Here is a 27,004-nt window from a genome sequence, read left to right as displayed (position 1 = left end):
CACTGTCCTCCATTTCCTGTACATCTGCGCTCACCCCATCAGCTGCCACAGCCAACACATTATCCTCTGCAGCTTCCATCACTAAATGTATCTTTACCTCTCCCTTCCTCCGCTTTCCGCAGGGATTACTCCCTGTGATTCCCTTGACCATTCATCCCTCCCACTAATCTCTGTCCAGGCACTTCTCCATGCAAGCACCCCAAGTGCTACAGCTTGCCTGTACACCTCCTCCCTCACCTCCATTCAGGGCCCCAAAACAGTCCTTCCAGGTGAGGAGGCAACACTTCACCCACGAACCTGCTGGGGTCGTCTATTATATCTGCTGCTCTCGACGCAGCCTCCTCTATATTGGTGAGACCCGTCATAAATTGGGGGACCACTTCGTCAAGCACCTCCACACCATCCACCACAAGCAGGACTTCCCAGTGGCTAAGCATATTCATTCTGATTCCCATTCTTATTCTGACATGTCGGTCCATGGCCTCCTCTTGTGCCTCAGGGTGGAGGAGTAATACCTTATATTCTGTCTGGGTAGCCTCCAACCTGATAGCATCAGATTTCTGCTTACGGTGAACAAACTCCAACACCCTCCTCTCATTCCCCACTATGACCTTTTACGCTTTCTCACCTGCCTATTACTTCCCCCGGGTCCCCTCCTCCTTCCCTTTCTCCTATTGTCCACTCTCCTCGCCAATCAGATTCCTCCTTCTCCAGCCCTTGAACTTTCCCATCCACCTGGCTTCACCTATAACCTTCCAGCTAGCCCCTTTCTCCTCTCCCCACCTTCTTATTCAGGCATCCATCCCTTCCTTTTCAGTCCTAAAGAAGGCTCTTGGCCCAAAACTTTGACTATTTAGTCCTTTTCATAGATGCTGCTTGACTTGCTGAGTTCCTCCAGCATCTTGTGTGTGTTGCTTTCTATATTCCTTCTACTATTTTCATTGAGTTTCCTGTGCTCCCATAATTAAAGACCCTTACCATCCAGGACATGCACTCTTCGTGTTACTACCATTGGGGAGGAATACACAGCAGCCTGAAGACCACACTCAATGTTTTAAAAACCGCTGCTTCACCTCTGCCATCAGACTTCTAAATGGTCCTTAAACACATGAACACTAGCTTATTATTTGTCTTTTGCATTATTCATTTATTTTTGTAACTTTTTGTAATTTATATGTCCTTCACTGTACTGCTGCTGCAAAACAAATTTCATGGCATATGTCAGTGATGATAAACCTGATTCTGACTACAGTAACTCTGTGGTTGACTGTAGCTCCTGTTCTTATTTTATGGCTGAGAGATCACACATTTAAGGTAAAATCCCACTACCACAACCAAAAAAAATTGCAGAAGTTCCTCTGGTTTGACACAGTATTTTTCATGCTTTCGTTCCTACTGGCCTCAGTAAGTATGTTAAATCTGCTCCCCTTTCCTAGATGATATCAGTGTTTTAGCTGACTGATGCATTTTAATAGAGTCTGAGCTGTACAACACAGAAATGGTCCTTCAGACCAACTTGTCAACACCGACCAAGTGCTTACTTAAGCTAGTCCTATTTATCTCTGTTTGGCCCATCTAAACCTTTCATATCCATGTACCTGTCAAAATGATTTTTGTTTTGAAAATCATTCTAATTGTATCCACTTCTACAGCTTCTTCTGGCAGCTCATTCCAAATACCCATCACCCTCAGAATGAAAATATTGCTCCTCCGATTCCTACAATATCTTACCCCTCGCACCTCAAACCTATGTCCTACCCTGGGAAAGAGGCGGTGACCATTCACTTTATCTATACTCCTTATGATTTTATAAGCCTCTATAAAGGTCATCCCCAGCCTCGTATACTCTAGGGAGAAACATCCCAACCTATCCAGACTCTTCTAATTAACCGAAGCTCTCCAGGAACATCCTTGCAAATCTTTTTGGCACCCTTTCCAGATGAATGACATTCTTCTTCTAGCTGGGCAACCAGAACTGCAAACAACAACAATATGTTACTTTACTTCAAGATTTCCTAAAATTTTGTATTTACAATGGGAGCACATTGACTGGTTAAAAAAAGATTTTATATTTATCAGCACCTGTTTTCTGCTATAGAAAAATAGGCCAGATACATGTATAAACAAAACTCCTGGATGTTGACATTTCTACAAAGCTTCTTTGGACAAAATTCAAACATATCGACCCTCTTTCGCCACAGTTTTGTGAAAGCTAACTCTTTGGATATACAAAGATCGCAGGTAACTAGAAATGTTGCCTCCTTTCTGTAATACAGCTGTGCTATTTCTCAAAGCCCACATCCAGATTTTAAAACGTTTGGTTCTCTCAAATCATTATGTGAAGCTGCAATTTTAGGACAATATCTTGATTATGTACAGTCTTCCAAGCTCCTTAACACAAGTATAGTCCACATTCTTTCTGCAGGTTTTCTTTAAAGGGTCACAAGTTTTCTTTTTAATTAGACCTCAGCTCTTAAGAGTTGTTGAGTTGTTTTTTTTAAATCCCTTAAGGGACAGTGGAATTTCCAATCCAAGAATGGTTTAAATTTTTATTTAATCAGCTCCTAGATCTGTTATTCATTCTTGCTTAACCTGTATTTTCTGGTGAAGACTATCATTCCTACAGATCTATCACTGGTACTAAATACAATTATAAACCACTAAAGAAATGTTGATTAAGAACCACAGCTTCAGCCTTACAGAATAGAATACCTGATAATTAAAACCAACTTAGCTATGTCTTTTAATCTAAGCAGTCCTATTTTACCATTGTCACAGTTCAATGCAAAATGCAGTGCTCAGTTTTACTTAAACTCGTGTTGCACAAAATCCTTTCGGTTTCACCTGATCGGAACACATCCACGCACCAAATCGCCTATTATGCAACCCACACAAACAGACGTATCAGCATTAATGCCAAATAAAACAGTACCCAATAGTTCTGTAAATCACTAAATATTTTTGTAAAGTAGAAAAAAACAAGATGAATGTATTTTAAAGGATTACAATATTTCAAACTGCTGTGCAAGATAAACAGTAGTGCCCAAGCTTACAGTATTCGCCTGGTTTTAAATGGGCTTGGGACGTCCCAGAGTTGTAAAACATTATTTATTTTTCCTGGATCGTTCTCGCTAAACTTAAGATGAATTGCTCGTGCTACATCAAATGCGTACAGAAAAGATAAATGGCGACAAGGACATTTTAAAAAGCAAATTAACAGAGTATAAAAACCACGCCAGCAATCAAATGCACCCCCTAAACACAAGAGATACAGCAGGTACTGGGAATCTTGAAGACTACACACAAAAATGTTGGAGGAATTCATTCAGCGAGTCAGGCAGAATGGAAGCTTCGGGCCGAGACCCTTTATCAGGCCAGCCCACCGTGTCCCGTGGCTTCAGCGTTGCGCCGAGTTCAGCTTGGACAGGGCCCGTCACACTTTGCGCCGCCTGCCCGACAACATCTCGTTCGATCCAAAATCTTCGCCCCGGACAAACACATGCCCCCAACTAACTCGACTTACCTTTGTTTGACTCACATTCGGCTCAGCCATGATGAGAAGCGCCGTGTTCAAACGGTTATACCGTACTTAGGTTCCACTGTCATAATCAGCAGCAACACCCGCCTCCCTACGGCGGCCCGCAGGCCGAAGAAGAATGCGCATTAAAATAACCCTCTGCACCGTTTCTTAATTGAAATATTTTTGAACATGTTGCCTGCCCCGTGTTAAGAACCAAATTCTGAAAAGGGAAGGAAAGAGAAAGCAGGAAACTACAGGCCAGTTAATTTAATGATAGTCATAGAAATATTAAAATTATTATTGCATGATATTCATCAGGATGCTATCTTGAAATGGAGTTCTTAGTTGCAAGGAGAGACAGGAGACAGATCTGTTTTGCTTGTTTCGTGGAGACTGACTGAGGTCTGCCATAGATGTTATGCGAAATTATGAGGGCATAGACAGGGTGGAGAATGAGAAACTTTCCCCCATAACAGAGATATTTATAACCAACTATAATCGTGGACTTAAGAATTAGAGGAGATCTGAGAAAAATGTTTTCACTTTGACGGTGGTTGCATTCAAGATTGCAATGCCTGAAAAGCTGAAGAAGGCAGTTATGCTCGCAGCATTTAATAATTATCTGGATGAGCACTAGAATAGCCAAGGCTCATATGTGGTGGTTGAAGGACCTCATGAAGAGTCTGTTTTGCTGCTGTTTGACTCAGACTCTAAAACACCTGGAGAAATATAAGGTAATTGGATAAAGCCACACTGGCTTTGACCACTATGAAGAAGTAACATGGGTTGTAGATGTACTGTTCTCAGATTTCAAGAAGGCATTTAATAATGTACTGTATCAAAATTTATTATGAAAAAAATGATGATTTTGGAGTTCACATATTGGCATAGGTGGAAGATTGTACATTGGGTGTGGCATTAGGCAGTTCACCATAACTTTTAGTGAGAATAATTCAGGAGAAATTAATCATTTTTACAACACTGGGACATCCCAAGGCCTTTAAAGCCAGGATAATATTGTCCTGAGCACAGTCACTGCTGTTTATTATCTTGTACAACAATCTGAAATATCGCAACCCTTTGAAAATATACTCCCCTCATTGATCCTGTTTGCAGTTACTGTTCTATAGATTTGCTAAATATAACCGCAGAAGAAGAATAAAGTTTACTTTGAAACTAATAATATTCTTACAGGGCTGAGCAATGTGGAAGTAAGGTGGTATTTCCTCCATTTGCCACTGACCTAACTGGTAATTGGTGGCACGCTTCTCTTGTAGGGTTTGGGAGATCAGGGAGACTGCCGGTGTCCCTGATGACTATTGTAGGAAATGCACCCAGCTGCATTGTTGGATGTATTTAGGATTGTCTAGGATGCTGAGAGTGTCATAGGCAAGAGCTTTAGAGAGGTGGTCACACCTGAAGTACAGGCTGCAATGATTTGGTGACCACCAGGAGAGGTAAGGAAAGAGACCTTATAACTCAGGTCCCAGCAAACATCCCTGTAATTTTTTCTGTACTCTTTCAACCTTATTTACATTTTTACTGTACGTAGGTGACCAAAACTGCACACAATACTCCCAATTAGGCCTAATCAACGTCTTATAAATTTCAACATAACATCCCATCTCCTGTACTCAGCACTTCGATTTATGAAGCCCAATGTGCCAAAAGCTTTCTTTACGATGCTATCTGCCACTACCGCCACTTTGAATGAATTATGGACCTGTATTCCCAGATCCCTTTGTTCTACTGCACTCCTCTTTCACTGTGTAAAACCTACCCTGGTTGAACGTACTGAAGTGCAACACCTCACACTTGTCTATATTAAATTCCATCTGCCATTTTTCCAATGGATCCAGATCCTGCTGCAAGCTCTGACAGTCTTCCTCACTGTCTACTACACTCCCAATCTTGGTGTCATCCACAAATTTGCTGATCCAGTTAACCACGTTATCATTCAGATCATTGATATAGATGACAAACAACAGCAGACCCAGTACTGACCCCTTCGGCACTGCTCTAGTCACAGGCCTCCAGTTGGAGAGGAACTATCTACTATGGCTCTCTAATCCAAGTTACCACTTCATCTTGAATGCTGAGCGGCTGAACCTTCTTGACCAACCACCCATACGGATCCTTGTCAAATACCTTGCTAAAGTCCATGTAGACAACATCCACTGCTTTGCTTTCGTTAACTTTCCTGGTAACTTTCTCAAAAAACTCTATAAAATTGGTTAGACACAACCTACTGTGCACAAAGTCATGCTGACTATCCCTATTCAGTCCACGTCTATCCAAATACTCATAGTCCCTTAGACTACTTTCCAATAACTTTCTCACTACTGATGTCAGGCTTGCCAACCTATAATTTTCTGGTTTACTTTTGGAGCCTTTCTTAAATAGTGCAACAACATTGGCTATCCTCCAATCCTCCAGTACTTCACCTGTTACTAAGGATGATTTAAATATCCCTGCTAGGGCTCCTGCAAATTCTGCACTTGCCTCCTACAGGGTCCGAGGGAACACCTTGTAAAACCCTGGAGATTTATCCACCCTAATTAGCCTCAAGACAGCAAACACCTACTCCTTTGTAATCTTTATATGGTCCATGGTTGATGCCACTTTGCCTCACTTCTCTAGACTCTGTGTGTCCGGCTCCTAAGTAAATACAGATGCAAAAAAGGTTAAGATTTCCCTCATCTCTTTTGGCTCCACAGATGGATTAGCATCCCAATCTTCCAGAGGAGGATTCTCCTTCATTTTGATTGCTAAGGCAATCTCATGCCTCCTTTTAGCCCTCTTGATTTCTTTCTTAAGTGTTCGTTTGCATTTCTTATACTCCATAAGCACCCCATTTGTTCTCACCTGCCTATAGCTACTAGACACCCCCTTGTTTTTCTAAACCAGAGCCTTAATATCTCTTGAGAATTAAGATTCCCTACATTTTTTTGCGTATTAACTTTGAAACTAATGGCATTATGATGACTAGATGCAAAGTGTTCCCCTACACAAACTTCTCTCACCTGTCCTGTCTCATTTCCAAATAGCAGATTAAATATTACACACTCTTTCACTAGGGCTTCTACATACTGATTAAGGAAACTTCCCTGAACACATTTGACAAACTCTATCCTATCTAGTCCTTTTACATTATGGGAGACTCAGTCAAAGTGTGGAAAGTTAAAATCAGCTACAATAACCTTATGTTTCTTGCAAATTTCTCTCTACACGCTCAGGTGAATGCATTGCTGAGAAACTGGTGCGGCAGACAGGGATTCAAGTTCTTGGATCTTTGGGATTTCTTCTAGTGATCCTACAAGAGATAGATCGCCCCTGAAGTGAAGGGGGACCAATATTCTGGAAGCAGGATTTGCTAGTGCTACTCACAAAGTTTTAAACTGGAGAGGTAGTGGGGTTCAATGTTGAGCAAGAGTGGCCAATGAGAAACTGGGGAATGATAGCCAATGAAAGCAAGGTTAATCATCAGGCAGACAGGACCAAAAGCAAGAGAGAGGAAAGACCATGGGTTGAAATTACATTTATTTCAATGCAAGAAGGTTGACAGGTTAGGCAAATGAACGTAGGGCATGGATTGGGTCTGGGGACTGGGAAATCATAGCCATAACAGGAATATGACTGAGGGAAGGGCAGACGAGCAGCTCAATGTTCCAGGATACAGATGCTACAGGCATGACCAGTTAAGAAGGGGAGTTGCCTTCTTGGTGAAATAGACAATAGACAATAGGCGCAGGAGTAGGCCATTCGGCCCTTCGAGCCAGCACCGCCATTCACTGTGATCATGGCTGATCATCCACAATCAGTACCCCATAACTATTGGAGGGAATGCAACATTACAGTTGCTAACTGCAGAGACCATTCTGTCAGACACTTTAGTAAACAACTCGATGATGAGTTTGTGCAGTTGCTGAATGAGTGCGTACACAAATTTCATTTCTATAATGCAGCTTGATGACTGATACTAAGGGTGACCTTGTTTCTAAACGAGAGGCAAATAGATTCCCATTTATTAGAAACATCAGCTCCAATCTAGCAGAAAGTTTCTTGGAAGCAAGCTGTGCTGTGAGAAAGATCAACAAAGGTGCTGAGGCAATGAAGCAACCTTGCTGCATCTTGCTTGAATTGTTAATTGGTATCTGCATTTATTGGAAATGTTCTATATCTTCAAATATTTCAACATTGTTCATGAAATACACGTGGTTTTTAAATGTAACTATTACCTTTAGTTGTTTTGACTTATATTTTTACCAAATTAAGAATATTTAAAAATAGTGCTCTTCTTTCCGATTTGAAATTCAGTATCTTTACCTACTTGTAGTTTATAAAATATATATCAAATAATTATAATCATGGAGTCATATGGCATGGAAAGAGGCTCTTCAACCCACTGTGTCCATATTAGCCTTCAAGGACCCATTATGTTCATCCTTCAACACACACAAAATGCTGGAGGAACTCAGCAGGTCGGGCAGCATTATGAATAAAGTCAATATTTTGGGCCAAGACCCTTCTTCAGGACTAGAAAGGAAGGGCGAACAAGCCAGAATAAGGTGGGAGGGGAAGGAGTATATGTGGAGCCAAGTTGATGGGGGAAAGTAAAAAGCTGTAAGGTGATAGGTAGAAAAGGTAAAGAATTGGAGAAGGAACCTTATAGAAGAGAGTGGACCACATGAGAGAGGACGGTCACCAGGTGGAGGTGATAGGCAGGTGAAGGGAAGAAGTAAGGGAGTGGGCAGAGTGGGAAATTGAAGAGGGAGGAGGGAAACATTATCTGAAGTTGAAGAAATAGATATTTTTGCCATCAGGTTGGAGACTATCCAGAATATTAGATGTTGTTCCTCCCATTCTCCATTCTGACTCCCTACTCACCTATTCTCTTCTCTTTATCTGCCTATTGCCTCTCTCTGGTGTCCTGCCACCTTCCCTTTCTCCCATGGTTGCCTTTCCTCTATCAGATTCCTCCTTCAGCCTTTTACTTTTTCCACTATCATCTCCCCCCTTCCCTCTCACATGGCTTCACCTACCAATTTCTAGCTTGTACTCCTTCCTTTCTATCTGGTCCCGATGAAGGATCTTGGCCCAGATCATCAACTGTTGATTCCTTTCCATAGGTGCCACCTGACCTGTGGAGTTCCTTCAGCATTTTGTGTGTGTTACTCTGGATTTCCAGCATATGCAGTATCTCTTGTGTTTATGGAATAATTGTGGTTTACAGCTCCCCAAAATAGAATATACTTTCTATGGAACAAAGTGAACCAATGCTCACCAAGCTAATTTTTTGGTATGGTAGAATGTCAAATAAGGCAAGAATAGATTGTCTAGGTCTGATTCACTAACATTTAGAACAACCACAATGGATCTCTGAAACAAAAATAAGTGCTGACAGTGTTAGACAAACCAGGCAGAGAGGGAGTTTCCTCTTGTTTGTGAGAGTATGGTATCATGTGTGAGGAGTCACAGTATCAGCATATAGGGCAAGATATTTCAGACAAGGAGAAATTTCTTCATGACAGTGGTGCATTTGTGGAATTCTCTACCAAAGAATGCGGTGGATGCAAAAGTGATGAATACATTTAAGAATGAAGCACATTTCGTACAGAGTGATCAGCAGCACTGGGACTCTACAGGGGACTGTCTTGTTTCCCTTTCTCTTCATCATTTACACTCTAGAGTCTTGTCATCTTCAGATGACTCTGCCATAGTTGGATGCATCAGCAAGGGAGATGAGGCTGAGTACAGGGCTACGGTAGGAAACTTTGTCACATGGTGGCAGCAGAATTATCTGCAGCTTAATGTGAAAAAGACTGTGGAGCTGGTGGTAGACCTGAGGAGAGCTAAGGTACCGGTGACCCCTGTTTCCATCCAGGGGGTCAGGGTGGACATGGTGGAGGATTACAAATACCTGGGGATATAAATTGACAATAAACTGGACTGGTCAAAGAACACTGAAGCTGTCTACAAGAAGGGACAGAGCCGTCTCTATTTCCTGAGGAGACTGAGGTCCTTTAACATCTGTTGGACGATGCTGAGGATGTTCTACGAGTCTGTGGTGGCCAGTGCGATCATGTTTGCTGTTGTGTGCTGGGGCAGCAGGCACCAACAGAATCAACAAACTCATTTGTGAGGCCAGTGATGTTGTGGGGATGGAACTGGACTCTCTGCCAGTGGTGTCTGAAAAGTGGATGCTGTCCAAGTTGCATGCCATCTTGGACAATGTCTCCCATCCACTACATAATGTACTGGGTGGGCACAGGAGTACATTTAGCCAGAGACTCATTCCACCGAGATGTAGCACAGAGCGTCATAGGAAGTCATTCCTGCCTGTGGCCATCAAACTTTACAACTCCTCCCTTGGAGGGTCAGACACCCTGAGGCAATAGGCTGGTCCTGGACTTATTTCCTGGCATAATTTACATATTACTATTTAACTATTTATGGTTTTATTACTATTATTTATGGTGCAACTGTAGCAAAAACCAATTTCCCCCAGGATCAATAAAGTATGACCATGACTATTCTATATTTAGATTTCTAGGGAACATGGGTATGTGGTACTGAGTGAAACATTGCCATGATCACGTGCACAGCAGGCCCAGAAGGTCAAATGGCATATACCTACTCCAATTTTCATTGTTTTCAAACAAAAAGGTATTTTAAAAAAGAATGAAGATACTCCCATTATACAACTCAGTTTAAAAATGATAGAACACCTAAAAGAGAAAGTTTGCATTGGGAAACTGTGAGAGCCAGAAGGTAGCTTACAAATAGTTAGCAGACACACTGGACCACTACCTTGCCCTGATTCATAAATGGAAAGATCTAGGCAAATGGAACATTTTCAGTCATACTTTACAGGTAGCTAAAAAGCCTGAGTAGGCAAGGGGCAATTAGTTTCCTACATAGTACCAAGCCTCTGTTTTCATAGCAATGTTACTTTTCATTTAGATATCCCTAGATAACGCTGGTGGGCATTTTACTCATGCTGTTACCCATGAATGTCATGTTCTCCATATCTCAAAGGGAGTCTTTTGTACAGCAACACTTTGAACTAATCCTAGGATAATGGACAGAAATGTGACTATTTATTTGGATGCAAGATTTAGAGAATTACAGCTCTTTTCTTGCTTGTGTGCACCAAGATCTTTGAGATTGCCAATTCCAGGGCATTCACAAAAACTGTAGCACTGTAAGAACAGAATTATAAAATTGGAATAAAGCTGTATAAAAAATTTAATAGAAGGCATCAAGATTGATATTAATTCTTCATATCTTACCATTACCATTTTGTAACCCTGTTTACTGCTGTCAAAATTAAGATCAAGCCCCACTATTTAATAGGAGAGGCCAGTGAACCATGGAAGGAGGAGGGGCAAAGAGAGGAAAAACATGGGCAGGTGAGTAGGGGTAAGAGATACCAGAATGGGGAATAGGAAAAAAAAAGACAGGAAGAGCAAGGGGAGAACTTACCAGAAGTTAGAGAAATCAATGTTCATGCCATCATATTGGAGGTTACCCAGATGGAAAAGGAGGTGTTGTTACTCCAACCTCAGTCTGGCTTTATTGTGGCTGTAGAGCAGGTTGTGGACAGATATAGCAGAACAAGAAATTGAATTGAAATACGTGGCCACTGGAAGGTCCTGGTCTTTTGCAGAGTGAAAGTTAATTTCAAAGCATCCCTCAGTCTACGTTGGGTCTCAATGTATAGGAAGCCGCACAGGAGCACTAGATAAAATAGATGATCCTTATAAGCATGCAAGTGAAGTGTTGCCTCACCTGGAAGGACTGTTTGAGGCTCTGAATGGTAGTGAGGGAGATGTTGTAGGGTGGGTGTAACATCTGTCACGCTTGCAGTTTATGTATCAGGTGGGAGATCAGTGTGAAAGGATGAGTGGACAAGGAAGTCATGTGACATGAATTCTGCTAAGTAACTTGAGTACATCGTCTAGTTGAGATTATGCCACCAAAAATCACATGACCTGGAATCATAACTATTTGGAAAAGTGCTCACAAAGCCCTGTAATCTACAACCAACTGGAAGGAAATTATAGACATAGTAAATTTAATCCAGCAAATAACATCCAAGTCCATTGAAAGTACAGTTACATTTACAAAAAATGCCCAAACCAGACTGAGTCAAATTCAAAATCTAGGACTATTACATGTACTTACTTAATTCCCCCCCCACCCCACAAAAAACAACTTAAACCAATACATAAATTTTTTTTATTCACAACTGTATCAATCAAAAAGACAAAATGGAGTTTACAGGAAAAAGTTAACAGAAGGAACTATAATTTTTTTTTAAAGAGTGGAACCAACATCATTTTGACTCCTTGTACTTTTGTTTTTAAATATGTCTCACAGCAGTCTAAACCCGCTGCACCACAATGAGCTCTATTGCTGTTTAGAATACAGCTCATACACAGGTTTGAATGAATTTGTACAATTTTAATGTATTCACTGAATACTACAATATTTACATGAAGTCCCAGAAATTTCCAGAAATTGAAGATTTATTTTTCCTGGTCCTTAGGAAGAGGTCTTCGGAAAAGTAGAATGTGGGGTTCTGGAAATAAAAAGCAATGTGTTAATTTACAAGTATTGTTGCCTGCTTCCTAGTCCCCCAGTATAGAACATTAAACAATCAGGTCTAAAAAAAGACTTAACCAAGGGAAAAAGTTACTTCTGTACAGAATATTCTGTACCCAATACAAAATTATTTCCCCAATGGTACATTTGTTTCATTCCAACCCAACATATATTGCTTTTCAGTCCACTTAAAGTATGGTTTTAAAAAAGTGAGGAAAAATCTGATACATTATAGAACAGCACTATCAACGCATTTAATTTGACATGGAGAACAATTCGAGTACCTTTTTAACATAAAGGAAACATTCTTTGAACAAGCAAAAGGTCAATCAAGTTCTTTTCAAATTATGAAAAGCCTCCATCCAATGCCCCATTTCCATTACCACCATACAAACACCTTCCCCTCAAAAGTGAAATCAAGACTAAATCAAGATACAAGACTAAATTTTAAGAACTAGCTTCTTATCTGGGTTGAACCTTGCCTCTTCAGTTGCACATTTGTAAGAAAATAGCCTGGAGAATTCATCTGTGCAATTAATTATTTTGCACATGGGGCTTGTATTTAAGAAAACATTTGCCATGTTTGGATATTAAATATTTACAGAGTTAGAGCTAATACCTACAAACCAACTGTGGGCAACATGGTTCTTTCTCCATTTCTGAAGAAGTCATGTTTTTCTCCCCCATTGTCATGACATTTCTTGTATATCCAAACAGACCCCAGGAATATGTGCCAGTTTCCAGAGCAGAAAAGTGAGGTAGTTGTTTAGTTAGTTTTTGACTTCTATTAAGTGTCATTAAGTCTTAAGAGATTTTACAATATACTTCACTCTGCTAGTGCTACGAACTTCAAAAATAAAACACAAGACAAGAAATTAAATAGTGGACTGGAAAGTAAACAAATTTCAATAGCAGACATTTAATTGCATGAACTTTGAGAAGTCTATACAAGTTCTTATTGGTTAAAAGAGGAGAATACCTGGTTCATGCATCATGTAATGGACCCAGCCCAGAGACTGCTGCACACCTAGTTTCCGCCATTCATCCTCAGACATAAGATGAGTCTTTGGTACTTGCTTTGCAAGTTCCTTGGGCAACATAACATGCCTGTTGTTGAATCAAAAAGGAAGTTCTGTAGTTATATAATCAAAATATGCCAGCACAATTACAGATTATCCCATTAATTGACAGTCATTTAGTAGCAATCGTTGGATTTGACTTTAAACTTTGTCATTTTCTTTGTAGCTTATCAATTATCTGCTTGTATTTTAAGTAGCCTTTATATACACAGCAGTTTTATATGCCTCTAGTAGTTATAACCAAAGTATAATTCTGGAAGCTTCTTTGTTCGCAAATGAGTATTTTCTCATTATTTAATTTTATGGCAGTATTAAATAAGTGCTTTCTAATTGGCCTACAAGGAAGAGGTCATCTCTCTGACACAGTGGTATCAAGAAAACAACCTCTCCCCTCAATGTCGCAAAAACAAAGGATTGTAATCCATAAAGGAGCTGGTTGTGGATTACAGAAGGAATGAAGATGGGCTAACCCCTATTGACATCAACGGATCTGGGGCTGAGAGGGTAAACAGCTTCAAGTTCCTCAGCATCCACATCACTGAGGACCTCGTGTGGTCTGTACACACCAGCTGTGTGGTTAAAAAGTCACAAACAGCACCTCTTTCACCCCAGACAGTTAAAAAGTTGGTATGGGCCCCCAAATCCTAAGAACCTTCTACAGGGCACAATTGCAAGCATCCTGACTGGCTGCATCACTGCCTGTTATGGGAACTGTACCTCCCTTAATCGCAAGACTCTGCAGGGTGGTGCAGACAGCCCAATGCATCTATAGTTGTGAACTTCCCATGATTCAGGACATTTACAAGGACAGGTCTGTTAAAAAGGGTCCATAGGATCATTGGGGACCCAAGTCATCCCAACCACAATCCATTCCAGCTGCTACCATCCAGGAAGCAGTACTGCAGCAGAAAAACCAAGACCAACAGGCTCCAGGACAGCTTCTTCCACCAGGCCAGACTGATGAACTCACACTGATTTGACTGTACTCTATATTACACTGACTGTTCTATTATAAATTACTATGGTTGCACATTTAGATGGAAACATATCATAAAGATTTTTACTCATGTATGTGAGGATGTAAGAAATGAAGTCAATTCAATTATGGTAGTATTAAATAAGTGTTTTCTAAATGGTTGCCTCTTAACTACAGAATTTTCTTATCTTTGGATATAAAAGTAGCTGTTTTATGCTAGGCCCCATCTTCAGATCCTCTTTTTCAGGCAACAGTGACCCCCCGCCCCCATCACTGTTCTGTTCTCTTTATTCTACAATCTACTCTCAGTAAAACAACCATGAAGCGACAAGTTTTGTGCCTCATTTCTAACTTCTGAAAGAACCTCAGATTTAGACACAAGAATCTGACACAACTAACATATTGCTTATGGTGAATACCCCCTAATACCAAATTCAGTCGTAACTCCCAAAAAGGTGGAAGATTATTTCAAGGGGAAAGCTTGCATGGCCTAATATTCCACTGAAAGAAGTGTTACAACTTATCAAATATAAGAATTGTCATTTTACAAAAAAGCCTACAAGTGTGATAATAAAATTTACTTGATTTGGGGTTTGAGTTAAGTGCATTATATTTATATCAAAATTCTGTGACATTGTCATATAGATAACTACTAAAAATGATTGACAACCAAGAACCTCTGTTTTAAAAATTTCACAGAATGGAATGCATTAAAATCCACTATTTAAGGAAAGGTGGCCGTGCTGGGTGGGTGGGGCAAGAGAAGAGGATTTGTAACTATGATCAGGTATCGTACAGCTAGTAGAGAGAGAAAAAAACAACTAGAATCCATTGCTAAAGTGGAAATAGGGCACTTAAAATTAAGTTATGATTTTGCCTAACTTTCAACTTATGAAAGGAAAACACTTTATACATCTGCCAAGCAACACACATCAAAGTTGCTGGTGAACACAGCATCTCTAGGAAGAGGTACAGTTGACATTCCGGGCCAAGACCCTTCGTCAGGACTAACTGAAGGAAGAGTTAGTAAGAGATTTGAAAGGGGGAGGGGGAGATCCAAAATGATAGAAGACGACAGGAGGGGGAGGGATGGAGCCAAGAGCTGGACAGGTGATTGGCAAAAAGGATATGAGAGGATCATGGGACAGGAGGCCCAGGGAGAAGGAAAAGGGGGAGAGGGGGGAACCCAGAGGATGGGCAAGGGGTATAGTCAGAGGGACAGAGGGAGAAAGAGAAAGAGAAAGAAAGTGTGTATATAAATAAATAACGGATGGGATACGAGGGGGAGGTGGGGCATTAGCAAAGTTAGAGAAATCAATGTTCATGCCATTAGGTTGGAGGCTACCCAGACGGAATATAAGGTGCTGTTCCTCCAACCTGAGTGTGGCTTCATCTTTACAGTAGAGGAGGCCATGGATAGACATATCAGAATGGGAATGGGATGTGGAATTAATATGTGTGGCCACTGGGAGATTTTGCTTTCTCTGGCAGGCAGAATGTAGGTGTTCAGCAAAGCGGTCTCCCAGTCTGCGTCAGGTCTCGCCAATATATAGAAGACCACATCGGGAGCACCGGACACAGTATATCACCCCAGCCGACTCACAGGTGAAGTGTCACCTCACCTGGAAGGACTGTTTGGGGCCCTGAATGGTGGTAAGGGAGGAAGTGTAAAGGCATGTGTAGCACTTGTTCCGCTTACATGGATAAGTGCCAGGAGGGAGATCAGTGGGGAGGGATGGGGGGGGGGGGAGGGACGAATGGACAAGGGAGTCGCGTAGGGAGCGATCCCTGCGGAAAGCAGGGGTGGGGGGAGGGAAAGATGTGCTTAGTGGTGGGATCCTGTTGGAGGTGGCGGAAGTTATGGAGAATAATATGTTGGACCCGGAGGCTGGTGGGGTGGTAGGTGAGGACCAGGGGAACCCTATTCTTAGTGGGGTGACAGGAGGATGAAGTGAGAGCAGATGTGCGTGAAATGGGGGAGATGTGTTTGAGAGCAGAGTTGATGGTGGAGGAAGGAAACCCCCTCTCTTTAAAATAAGAGGACATCTCCCTTGTCCTGGAATGGAAAGCCTCATCCTGAGAGCAGATGCGGCGGAGACGGAGGAATTGCGAGAAGGGGATGGCATTTTTGCAAGAGACAGGGTGAGAAGAGGAATAGTCCAGACAGCTGTGGGAGTCAGTAGGCTTATAGTAGACATCAGTAGATAAGTTGTCTCCAGAGACAGACAGAAAGATCTAGAAAGGGGAAGTAGGTGTCGGAAATGGACCAGGTAAACTTGAGGGCAGGGTGAAAGTTGGAGGCAAAGTTAATGAAGTCAACGAGCTCAGCATGCGTGCAGGAAGCAGCGCCAATGCAGTTGTCGATGTAGGGAAGGAAAAGTGGGGGGCGGATACCAGAATAGGTTTGGACCATAGATTGTTCCACAAAGCCAACAAAAAGACAGGCATAGCTGGGACCCATATAGGTGCCCATAGCAACACCTTTAGTTTGGAGAAAGTAGGAGGAGCCAAAGGAGAAATTACTAAGAGTAAGGACTAATTCCGCTAGATGGAGTAGAGTGGTGGTAGAGGGGAACTGATTAGGTCTGGAATCCAAAAAGCAGAGAGCTTTGAGACCTTCCTGATGGGGGATGGAAGTATATAGGGACTGGACATCCATGGTAAAAATAAAGCGGTGGGGGCCAGTCGAAAAGTTTCAGAGCATGAGAAGTGTCACGAACATAGGTAGGAAGGGATTGAACGGGGGGGGGGGGGGGAGATAAAACCGTGTCGAGGTATGCAGAAACGAGTTCAGTGGGGCAGGAGCAAGCTGAGACAATAGGTCTGCCAGGACAGGCAGGTTTGTGGATCTTGGGTAGGAGGTAGAAACGGGAAGTGCGAGGTGTGGGAACTATAAGGTTGGTAGCAGTGGATGGGAGATCCCCTGAGTGGATAAAGTCGGTGATGGTGTGGGAGACAATGGCCTGGTGCTCCTTGGTGGGGTCACGATCAAGGGGTAAATAAGAAGAGGTGTCCGCGAGTTGTCGCTGTGCCTCGGCAAGGTAGAGGTCAGTACGCCAGACTACAATGGCACCCCCCTTATCGGCGGGTTTAATAGTAAGGTTAGGATTGGGGCGGAGGGAGTGGAGAGCAGAGCGTTCGGAAGGAGTAAGGTTGGAATGGGAACAAGGTGCGGTGAAGTCGAGACAGTTGATGTCCCGTTGGCAGTTAGCAATAAAGAGATCCAGAGCAGGCAGAAGACCAGTGCGGGGTGTCCATGAAGAGGAGGAGGGTTGAAGATGGGAGAAGGGGTCATTGGTGGGGGTGGAAGAGTCCTTGCTGAAGAAGTAGGCTCGGGGACGGCGGAAGAAGATTTCCACATCATGGCAAATGCAGAACTCGCTGAGGTGTGGGCAAAGGGGGACAAAGGTGAGGCCCTTACTGAGGACAGAGCGTTCTGCCTCACAGGGCATGGTAAAGACCCGGCATGATGACAGCTGGGATCAGAGGCGGGGGGGGGGGGGGGGAGAGGCTGGGGGTGTCAGTGGAGAGGGGAGGGTTGGGGTGAGAGGAAGATGGAGCCTCTGAGGGCGCAGGAGTTGACGGTGGGATCTGAGGGAGACGGGATTGCAGAGTGGTGGTGGGGGAAGGGGAAACGGGAGTCACAATGGCAGCAGATGAAGACCCGGCCTGGAGTTCAAGGTTGGAGTCGCAGTTGGTGGTTGTGCAATCGCTTTGAAGGTGTCCATGGTCGTTGCTGGAGTCTGGGGTTTGAATATGCCGAGGCGTTGGAACCGGCGAGATCAATGGCAGCGGCCACAATGTGAAGTTCATGCCTGCTAGCGTCAGGGCCAGCAGGCTCTGGGGTCTGCAGATGTAAGATCTTGCAATCTTTGCCTAACATGACAAAGTCAAAAAAAAACGGCGATTGCAGGCATGGATCTGACGGAGGATGAAATAACAGGTAGGACCATTACAGACGGCGAAGAAAGTGTCCTGGAGTGGAAGGGTCTGGGATAGGGACACCAAATACCTCCTCATGGCAGAGAGTGTCGCCTTCAGAGCTTGACAGGAGAAGTGATGAGAGGCAGAGTCAATAAAATGTGCGTACCTGGGATCCTCAGAAGGTCCAAATTGAGAGGCTTGAAAACGAATCCTAAAGCCAACTGGAGTAAGTTGGCAACGGAGGCATGTTCCAAGATATATGGCTGTGATAGCGAGTCTGAGTCAAAATGTGGTCAAAAAGTTGAACAGCCGAAGAAATTACAAATGGGGAGCAGTGAGAGATGGTTTCACTGAACTCGCGAAGAGAAGATTTAAACTTCTTCAGTGTAGGCATCACGAAAGAGGCTTCGCAGTAGTGGATTTAAAAACATAAACAAGAGGATTTCTGCAGATGCTGGAAATTCAAGCAACACACAAAGTTTGCCAGCAACTTTGATGTGTGTTGCTTGAATTTCCAGCATCTGCAGAATACATCTGCCAGATCCTTTCAGCAGTTGTGATTCACAGGACGAGGAAGAACTAGTAGATATGGGATATCTGAACTTTGTGCTTTGATCCAAAATAGGTCTTAGCTAACTTGGGTTAATAATCCCTTGTGGCAAACATGGGACCTTAAGGTTGTCATAACCAGGGTGGGGTAGTGGGTTAAGCTTCCACTACTTATTAAATGTTCCCAATGGCGTGTCTCAAATAGCATCTGAAAACCAAATCCAGCTCCTGGCCTTCATGTATGGCTTAGCTACCAAACCCAACAGAACAGTTTCTACTGAAGGGGCAAACACAGGTTACTGGCGCCTTGAACCAGTTGATTTGGGCAGGTGGAGTTCGTCAGCTGTACCATTTAAAAGGAAAACTCTGGATTCCAACATCCACTGCCTTGCAGTTATACCCACTCATGAGGAAGGCTTCAAGAGTAAACCCAGTGAAGAAATCAGTAGCTGTAGTCTCCAAGGCAGTCCAACATTGAGTTCAAGACTGGCTGGCAAGTCCGACAATCACCACCTGGTGCCAAACAGTATTGGTCCCTGTCATTCCTTTACATTCATCAGGTGCAAGGAGAGGGGGAGCCTGCTCTCCATACTGTAATGCCCTGGTTTGTCTATGACAGCTAGGATGCAACATTCATGGTTGACCCTGACTGACAAAGGGCCTCAAAGGACAGAAATATAAAAAATATTGTGGATTGTTCATGAATATAGAAAATATGAATAGGTCATCTTCAAGTTGGGAAGTTATGGCTGGTGAATGCCACAAGGATAAGTGCTCGCTATTACAAACACATGACCAATGATAGGAATGACAGGACCATGGTTTGCTGTTGATACAAAGTTTGGACTTTTGAGTAGAATGCAGAGAGACTTCAAGAGGGCAAATACAAGTTGTTAATGGACAAGGACACGGCAGATTCAATACAAATGGAAAAAGGGGAAGTCTGCTCATTAGATTATTCTCCCCCACCCCTCACTGAAGGGGAGAGATCAAAATCTTGCATGTCAATAGACCTAGGTGTCCTTGTGTAACAAAGATCAACAAATTATGCCCCAGCACAAGTTCATTAAATTCGACCCTAATAAGACTGCACTTACAAAGGTCTGGTCTCCCCGCACAAGGGTTATATTAATGACAGGAGGACATAAATGTAAAAACTAGATGTAGGAAAACAAAACAATGATCATTCCTCTGCTTCCATAGATGCTGCTTGATCCAATGAATTCTTCCCATAGTTCGCTTTTTGGCCCCGATCAAACCTGCTCCACATTAAATTAGATCATTGTTAATCTGATTTTAACCTCATGTCTAAAATTCTAACATCCTCAGTAATCCTTTACCCCCTTACCATTAATAATTTATTAAAAATATTCAAAGACTCTGCTCTCACCACTCAAAGACGCCCGATTTCCTTCCAGAGGGGGGAAAGAAAAAATGAACCTCATCTGCCATAAGTAGCAATACATAGTGACCTCAAGTTCTCAGTTCTCCATTCATTCACAGCTGCTCAGAGGTTATTCTTCTAATGGATGAAATAATTACAGGAATAGAAGATTAGAAGAATAAGGGGGCCATTGTTCTAATCTTCTAGTCCAGTGAATAGAAATCCAATTTTTCCTCCTATACAGCCTACCTATTCCAGGTATTTGTTTCATAGACCTTCATGGAACTTTCAATTTACTAATACCATGCTTTAAGTATGAAGACCAATACACCACATGTAGCATCCTCTATAACTGAAGAACACCTCTAAATTATCCTACCAAAAAACTTAACATTCTGTTAGCTTGCCCAATTACTTGCACCCTAAATTACATTCCAGAACTTAGTTATCCACCCTCTCTTCAATCTTGAGCCAAACTCTTAGCACTTAGGCTGAAATGAAACAACAGAAAACATTGGAAGTATCTAGCAGATCAAGCAGCATCTGAAGAGAGCAGAAATTTTATCAAGAACAGTAGCACAACTTTAAGTAGAGATCCGTATAACCAATTCAACTGAATTTTTTCCCCCGAGTTGGATTATTGTTTAGTGGCATTAGCATGATTGGTGTGGTCTGAACTTCATTGTTGCCTTTGACAAGCTCTCTTATTGGAAAAAGGAACAAAGGCAAGAGCCCCACACATCAAAGTTGCTGGTGAACGCAGCAGGCCAAGCAGCATCTGTAGGAAGAGGTGCAGTCGACGTTTCATGCTGAGACCCTTCGTCAGGACTAACTGAAGGAAGAGTGAGTAAGGGATTTGAAAGTTGGAGGGGGAGGGGGAGATCCAAAATGATAGAAGGCAGGAGGGGGAGGGATAGAGCCAAGAGCTGGACAGGTGATAGGCAAAAGGGGATACGAGAGGATCATGGGACAGGAGGTCCGGGAAGAAAGACAAGGTGGGGGGGCGGGGACCCAGAGGATGGGCAAGAGGTATATTCAGAGGGACAGAGGGAGAAAAAGGAGAGTGAGAGAAAGAATGTGTGCATAAAAATAAGTAACAGATGGGGTACGAGGGGGAGGTGGGGCCTAGCGGAAGTTAGAGAAGTCGATGTTCCTACAGATGCTGCTTGGCCTGCTGCGTTCACCAGCAACTTTGATGTGTGTTGCTTGAATTTCCAGCATCTGCAGAATCCCTGTTGTTTGCGTAAAGGCAAGAGCCCATTTGGATCCAGGGAAATTTGGAAAATTGATTTTTAAAAAAAATTACCTTTGTGTTGGAAAGCAGAGCTCAGTGAAAAAGAAGTTTTTGAAGCCTCCGACATGCCCACTGGGATAGCTACTGAGATCCTTGCTACTGGTTTATAGCTTAAGGTGATAAAGATGCTTGCAAGGAGAGAAATGAACTACGTGACATTCCAAAGTTCTTCTGTTCATTGCCCAATAAAGGCTGCAGTAGTACCTCTAGTGGATAATGCAACCTATCAGATACATGGTTTTATTGGTTCAGAAACAAAACATAAGGAGATTAAAGGCACAACTGTATGACACCAGCTGGAATAATGTGCAATTCCAGTCATCACACTGTATGATGTGAATACATGAGAGAGGGTGCACAAAGATGCTGCCCCCAGGGGCGGGTGCACAAAGATGCTGCCCCCAGGGGCGTTTCAATTATAATGAGACAAAATTCAGATGGGTCTATTTTCTTTCTATCATAGATGGGGATGGATGCCCTGACTGAGGCATACATAATGAGGGGGATAGATAGCACAGATTTTTTTAAAATTAGTATCATTAAGCCCCCATCTCCTGATCTCCAAAAACAAAATTATCTGAGCACCATTAGCAAATCTAGTCTCAGAGGATCTGTCCTGAGACCAGCACACAAGTGTCACCACAAAGGAGGTACAACAATGCTTCTACTTTCATATAAGCTCACATAGAGTTGTTATGTCACCAAAAACTTTAACCAACTTCCATACACAGTTGAGTGTCCAAACTGGTTGCATCATGGTCTGTGTTATGGAAACACCAATGCCAGGAATAGAAAAAGCTACAGCCCAGTGCATTACAAGCATAGCCCTCCCCACCACTGAGTAAATTTACATGGCACGCTGCCACAAAAAGTGCAGTACCCAAAGGTCCCCTCCCCCCACCATCCAGACAGTGTTTGCCAACAGGTAGGAGGAACAGTTGTCTTAGCTCCTACACCACAAGGTTGAACAAGTTATTGTCCTACAATAGAAAAATGGAGGAGTGTGTAGGAGGGAAGGATTAGCTCGATCTTGGAGTAGATTAAAAGGTCAGCACAACATTGTAGGCTGAAGGCCCAGTACAGGGCCCTATCGGATTCCTGAACCAGCATGCATAACTTCATTCACCACTACACTCTACTATCTCTTTAAAAATAATGAGAATAAGAGTTCAAATCTGCAGTTTGTCTTCTGCACACTGGAGTTTGCATGTTCTCCGTGATCACGTTGGTTTCCTTCAGCACTTCAGTTTCCTCCCACAGTCCAAAGACCTACCTGCCAGTTGGTAGGTTAATTGGTCATGGTAAATTGTCCCATGATTAGACTAGGATTAATTCTGGGTATTGTTAGGCAGCGTGGCTTGAAAGGCCTAATCCACACTGTATCTCAATAAATAAAACATTTTGATAATAAAAACAACAGGAATTCTGCAGATGCTGGAAATTCAAGCAACACACATCAAAGTTGCTGGTGAACGCAGCAGCCCAGGCAGCATCTGTAGGAAGAGGTGCAGTCGATGTTTCAGGCCGAGACCCTTCGTCAGGACTAACTGAAGGAAGAGTGAGTAAGGGATTTGAAAGTTGTAGGGGGAGGGGGAGATCCAAAATGATAGGAAAAGACAGGAGGGGGAGGGATAGAGCCAAGAGCTGGACAGGTGATAGGCAAAAGAGGATACGAGAGGATCATGGGACAGGAGGTCCGGGAAGACAGACAAGGGCGGGGGGGGGGGGGGGACCCAGAGGATGGGCAAGAGGTATATTCAGAGGGACAGAGGGAGAAAAAGGAGAGTGAGAGAAAGAATGTGTGCATAAAAATGAGTAACAGATGGGGTACGAGGGGGAGGTGGGGCCTTAGCGGAAGTTAGAGAAGTCAATGTTCATGCCATCAGGTTGAAGGCTACCCAGACGGAATATAAGGTGTTGTTCCTCCAACCTGAGTGTGGCTTCATCTTTACAGTAGAGGAGGCCATGGATAGACATATCAGAATGGGAATGGGATGTGGAATTAAAATGTGTGGCCACTGGGAGATCCTGCTTTCTCTGGCGGACAGAGCGTAGATGTTCAGCAAAGCAGTCTCCCAGTCTGCGTTGGGTCTCGCCAATATATAAAAGGCCACATCGGGAGCACTGGACGCAGTATATCATCCCAGTTGACTCACAGGTGAAGTGTTGCCTCACCTGGAAGGACTATTTGGGGCCCTGAATGGTGGTAAGGGAGGAAGTGTAAGGGCATGTGTAGCACTTGTTCCACTTACACAGATAAGTGCCAGGAGGGAGATCAGTGGGGAGGGATGAGGGGAACGAATGGACAAGGGAGTTGTGTAGGGAGCAATCCCTGCGGAATGCAGGGGGGGGGGGGAGGGAAAGATGTGCTTAGTGGTGGGATCCCGTTGGAGGTGGCAGAAGTTACAGAGAATAATATGTTGGACCCGGAGGCTGGTGGGGTGGTAGGTGAGGACCAGGGGAAACCCTATTCCTAGTGGGGTGGCGGGAGGATGGAGTGAGAGCAGATGTACGTGAAATGGGGGAGATGCGTTTAAGAGCAGAGTTGATAGTGGAGGAAGGGAAGCCCCTTTCTTTAAAAAAGGAAGACATCTCCCTCATCCTAGAATGAAAAGCCTCATCCTGAGAGCAGATGCGGCGGAGACGGAGGAATTGCGAGAAGGGGATGGCGTTTTTGCAAGAGACAGGGTGAGAAGGGGAATAGTCCAGATAGCTGTGAGAGTCGGTAGGCTTATAGTAGACATCAGTGGATAAGCTGTCTCCAGAGACAGAAAGTTCTAGAAAGGGGAGGGAGGTGTCAGAAATGGACCAGGTAAACTTGAGGGCAGGGTGAAAGTTGGAGGCAAAGTTAATAAAGTCAACGAGCTCAGCATGCGTGCAGGAAGCAGCGCCAATGCAGCCGTCGATGTAGCGAAGGAAAAGTGGGGGACAGATACCAGAATAGGCACGGAACATAGATTGTTCCACAAAGCCAACAAAAAGGCAGGCATAGCTAGGACCCATACGGGTGCCCATAGCTACACCTTTAGTTTGGAGGAAGTGGGAGGAGCCAAAGGAGAAATTATTAACAGTAAGGACTAATAAGAGTAAGGATAATAAGTTTACTTTGAACCCCACAGCTTTTCTGTACTTTAAAAGCATAATATTGATGTGATTACGTGACATGTTAAGCACTACCCACCAGACAACTTTTATTACGGTACAAACTGCAACTTAATTAACTCTTCTGATGAACAGGAAAAACTGCAGATGGAAATACCCAAACAGGTTCATCGGATTTCACAGAATGCGACAGATTTAATGTTTCACGTCAAAGGCCCAACGTCAGAACATGCCGTTCATTGATTATCATCCAGAAGATGCTTTTGCAATTTATTTGATGCCCAAAATAGTGAATTTTATCAACAAGAAATACACAGGCCAACTATTGTAGGCGCCGAAATAGAGAAGGGCGAACATAATTGTGCAGCGCCTATGGAGAAAGCAATTAATTGGTCAGTTCGATGTCCACCAGAACATACTTCAAGAATGGGGAAAAAAAAGCAGAAATCTGACAGATTCCAACTCATTATTAAGTATTAAGAATCAGCAGCCCCAACCAGTGGCCGTTGAGCACCTTTCCTCAATGCCGGTCTTTCGCCACGAACAATCCAATCCCTCTCCACCGCACCGCTAACGGCTGGGCTGGCCAGGCCAGGCCAGTAAAACAGGACGGAATGCAGCCATTGCCAGAGGCTGTACGCAGCTCCTGGCCCGTAGGGAGCGGCGCCGGGGAACGGTCAGAAAGGGAAGTCACCGGTAAGATGGCGGCGGGTCCGTTAACCGCGCCCTCTCCGCGCCTGACGTCACACACCAGAAGCAAACGGCTCGCGGTGATTATGAAACAATTCGCCCAGCGATCCGACCCTTTACTCCACAGAGCCCAGCCGTAACGCTGTTCACAAGCCCCAAAACCTAGGTCATCATCTCTGATCATTAGAGAGAAACATGTATACAAACGTCAGCACAACCAGTGTTTACCCTCCGCCCATTCACTGCAGGGGTAGCGCTTAGAAACTATTGCGCATCACTTGAGGCGACATAACTACTTACCTGTACTCGTACTGGTCGTCATAATACTTATCAGAGTAGTAAATTTGTTTGTTCGACATGTCTACCTGCTCAGTGTGGGCTAAGCAACTCTAAAGCAGTGACAACACAACTCCAAATAACCGTCACAAGTTCCAACTACAGAGCTCCACGAGGCGATTTGAATCGGACCGGCACTCGCCCATTGGACTGTTCGGAAGATCATGTGACCGCAGCGGGCGGGCGCGCGGCTGGGGTCCAACCCAGGCCCTGGGAACGAGCACGCAGCGCGAGCCTGGTGACGCTGGTCCCGGAGCGAGTCCGGCGTAAAATGAGCGGGCGTATAGCCCTCCTATTTTAACCATGTGTTCGCGCCCAATAAAAGGCAAGCAAAACATAAACCAGACCCTTTTCATTCCCACTATTACATTTTTTTTCAAATCGTGTTGCATTTTCTTTCCTCACCAAAGCTATACAGAATATTAATTTTCAATATTATTTACTTTATGCAGACATCCCACCCTGCAAAAACTCATTTCAGGGAGGTAGCACCACCGCCCCTACTACTTGTACTGTGATGTGACAATAGCTACTGTCTTGGTTGATGAGCAGGCATAGTTTGTTTTGCTATTTCTGAATCAGGAAACATTTTCCCAATTAGCTTGCCTGTGAGCTTACACCCCTGGAATGGCAGGTTGTACTCAAAGATGAAAGATGTGAAGTACACCTCAGCTCTAGTGACCTTCTCTGTCAGACTTTGGTTTTCTGCTGAAAAGAACTGCGAAATGCTTGAGCAGCCTTCCCTGCGCTTAGCCTCCCTAATACGTAAATGATAGGATACTTGGAAGTGTGGAGGAGCAGAGGGATCTGGGGGTACATGTCCACAGATCCCTGAAAGTTGCCTCACAGGTAGATAGGGTAGTTAAGAAAGCTTATGGAGTGTTAGCTTTCATAAGTTGAGGGATAGAGTTTAAGAGTCGTGATGTAATGATGCAGCTCTATAAAACTCTGGTTAGGCCACACTTGGAGTACTGTGTCCAGTTCTGGTCATCTCACTATAGGAAGGATATGGAAGCATTGGAAAAGGTACAGAGGAGACTTACCAGGATGCTGCCTGGTTTAGAGAGTATGCATTATGATTAGAGATTAAGGGAGCTAGGGTTTTACTCTCTGGAGAGAAGGAGGATGAGAGGAGACATGATAGAGGTACACAATATATTAAGAGGAATAGATAGAGTGGACAGCCAGTGCCTCTTCCCCAGGGCATCACTGCTCGATACAAGAGGACATGGCTTTAAGGTAAAGGGTGGGAAGTTCAAGGGGGACATTAGAGGAAGGTTTTTTACTCAGAGTGTTTGGTGCGTGGAATGCACTGCCTGAGTCAATGGTGGAGGCAGATACACTAGTGAAATTTAAGAGACTACTGGACAGGTATATGGAGGAATTTAAGGTGGGGGGGTTATATGGGAGGCAGGGTTTAAGGGTCGGCACAACATTGTGGGCCGAAGGGCCTGTACTGTGCTGTACTGTTCTATGTTCTATGTTGTGGTCCCTCAAAGAAATAAAACCATAAGTTATATCCTTATTATATTGTCTTATGTAA

The 27,004-nt window shown here is 43.5% G+C and overlaps 2 protein-coding genes across 6 annotated transcripts in view; both read right to left on the bottom strand.

The window, feature by feature from the left end:
* Window positions 1–3,654, bottom strand: part of secisbp2 (SECIS binding protein 2) — an 83,952-nt gene extending 80,298 nt beyond the window's left edge. For 2 of the 5 annotated variants that reach the window (XM_072281666.1, XM_072281670.1), the window contains exon 1: window positions 3,524–3,654. In XM_072281666.1, the coding sequence (XP_072137767.1) occupies window positions 3,524–3,553 (30 nt within the window). In that variant the 5' untranslated portion in view covers window positions 3,554–3,654. The remainder of the gene's footprint in view (window positions 1–3,523) is intronic. The other 3 variants (XM_072281667.1, XM_072281668.1, XM_072281669.1) reach the window with 3 other exon arrangements.
* A 7,953-nt stretch (window positions 3,655–11,607) lies between these two features.
* LOC140211413 (cyclin-dependent kinases regulatory subunit 2) lies at window positions 11,608–25,623 on the bottom strand. The gene is made up of 3 exons (XM_072281094.1): window positions 25,426–25,623; window positions 13,107–13,234; window positions 11,608–12,104 (listed from the first exon to the last, which is right to left on the bottom strand). The coding sequence occupies exons 1-3, from the start codon at window positions 25,482–25,484 to the stop codon at window positions 12,052–12,054; spliced, it is 240 nt and encodes a 79-aa protein (XP_072137195.1). The 5' UTR covers window positions 25,485–25,623; the 3' UTR covers window positions 11,608–12,051.
* Window positions 25,624–27,004: the final 1,381 nt, after the last annotated feature.

Source organism: Mobula birostris, chromosome 17, assembly GCF_030028105.1.
Source record: "Mobula birostris isolate sMobBir1 chromosome 17, sMobBir1.hap1, whole genome shotgun sequence".
Taxonomy (NCBI): domain Eukaryota; kingdom Metazoa; phylum Chordata; class Chondrichthyes; order Myliobatiformes; family Myliobatidae; genus Mobula; species Mobula birostris.
This window is presented reverse-complemented; position numbering and strand designations above follow the sequence as displayed.

Coding starts and splice junctions, on each gene's coding strand:
- LOC140211413 (XM_072281094.1), bottom strand. CDS start 25,484: ATGTCGAACAAACAAATTTACTACTCTGATAAGTATTATGACGACCAG. Junction 13,235..25,425: donor GACGACCAGTACGAGTACAG/GTAAGTAGTTAT, acceptor ATTCAACAACAG/GCATGTTATGTTGCCCAAGG. Junction 12,105..13,106: donor TTACATGATGCATGAACCAG/GTATTCTCCTCT, acceptor TTTTATTTCCAG/AACCCCACATTCTACTTTTC.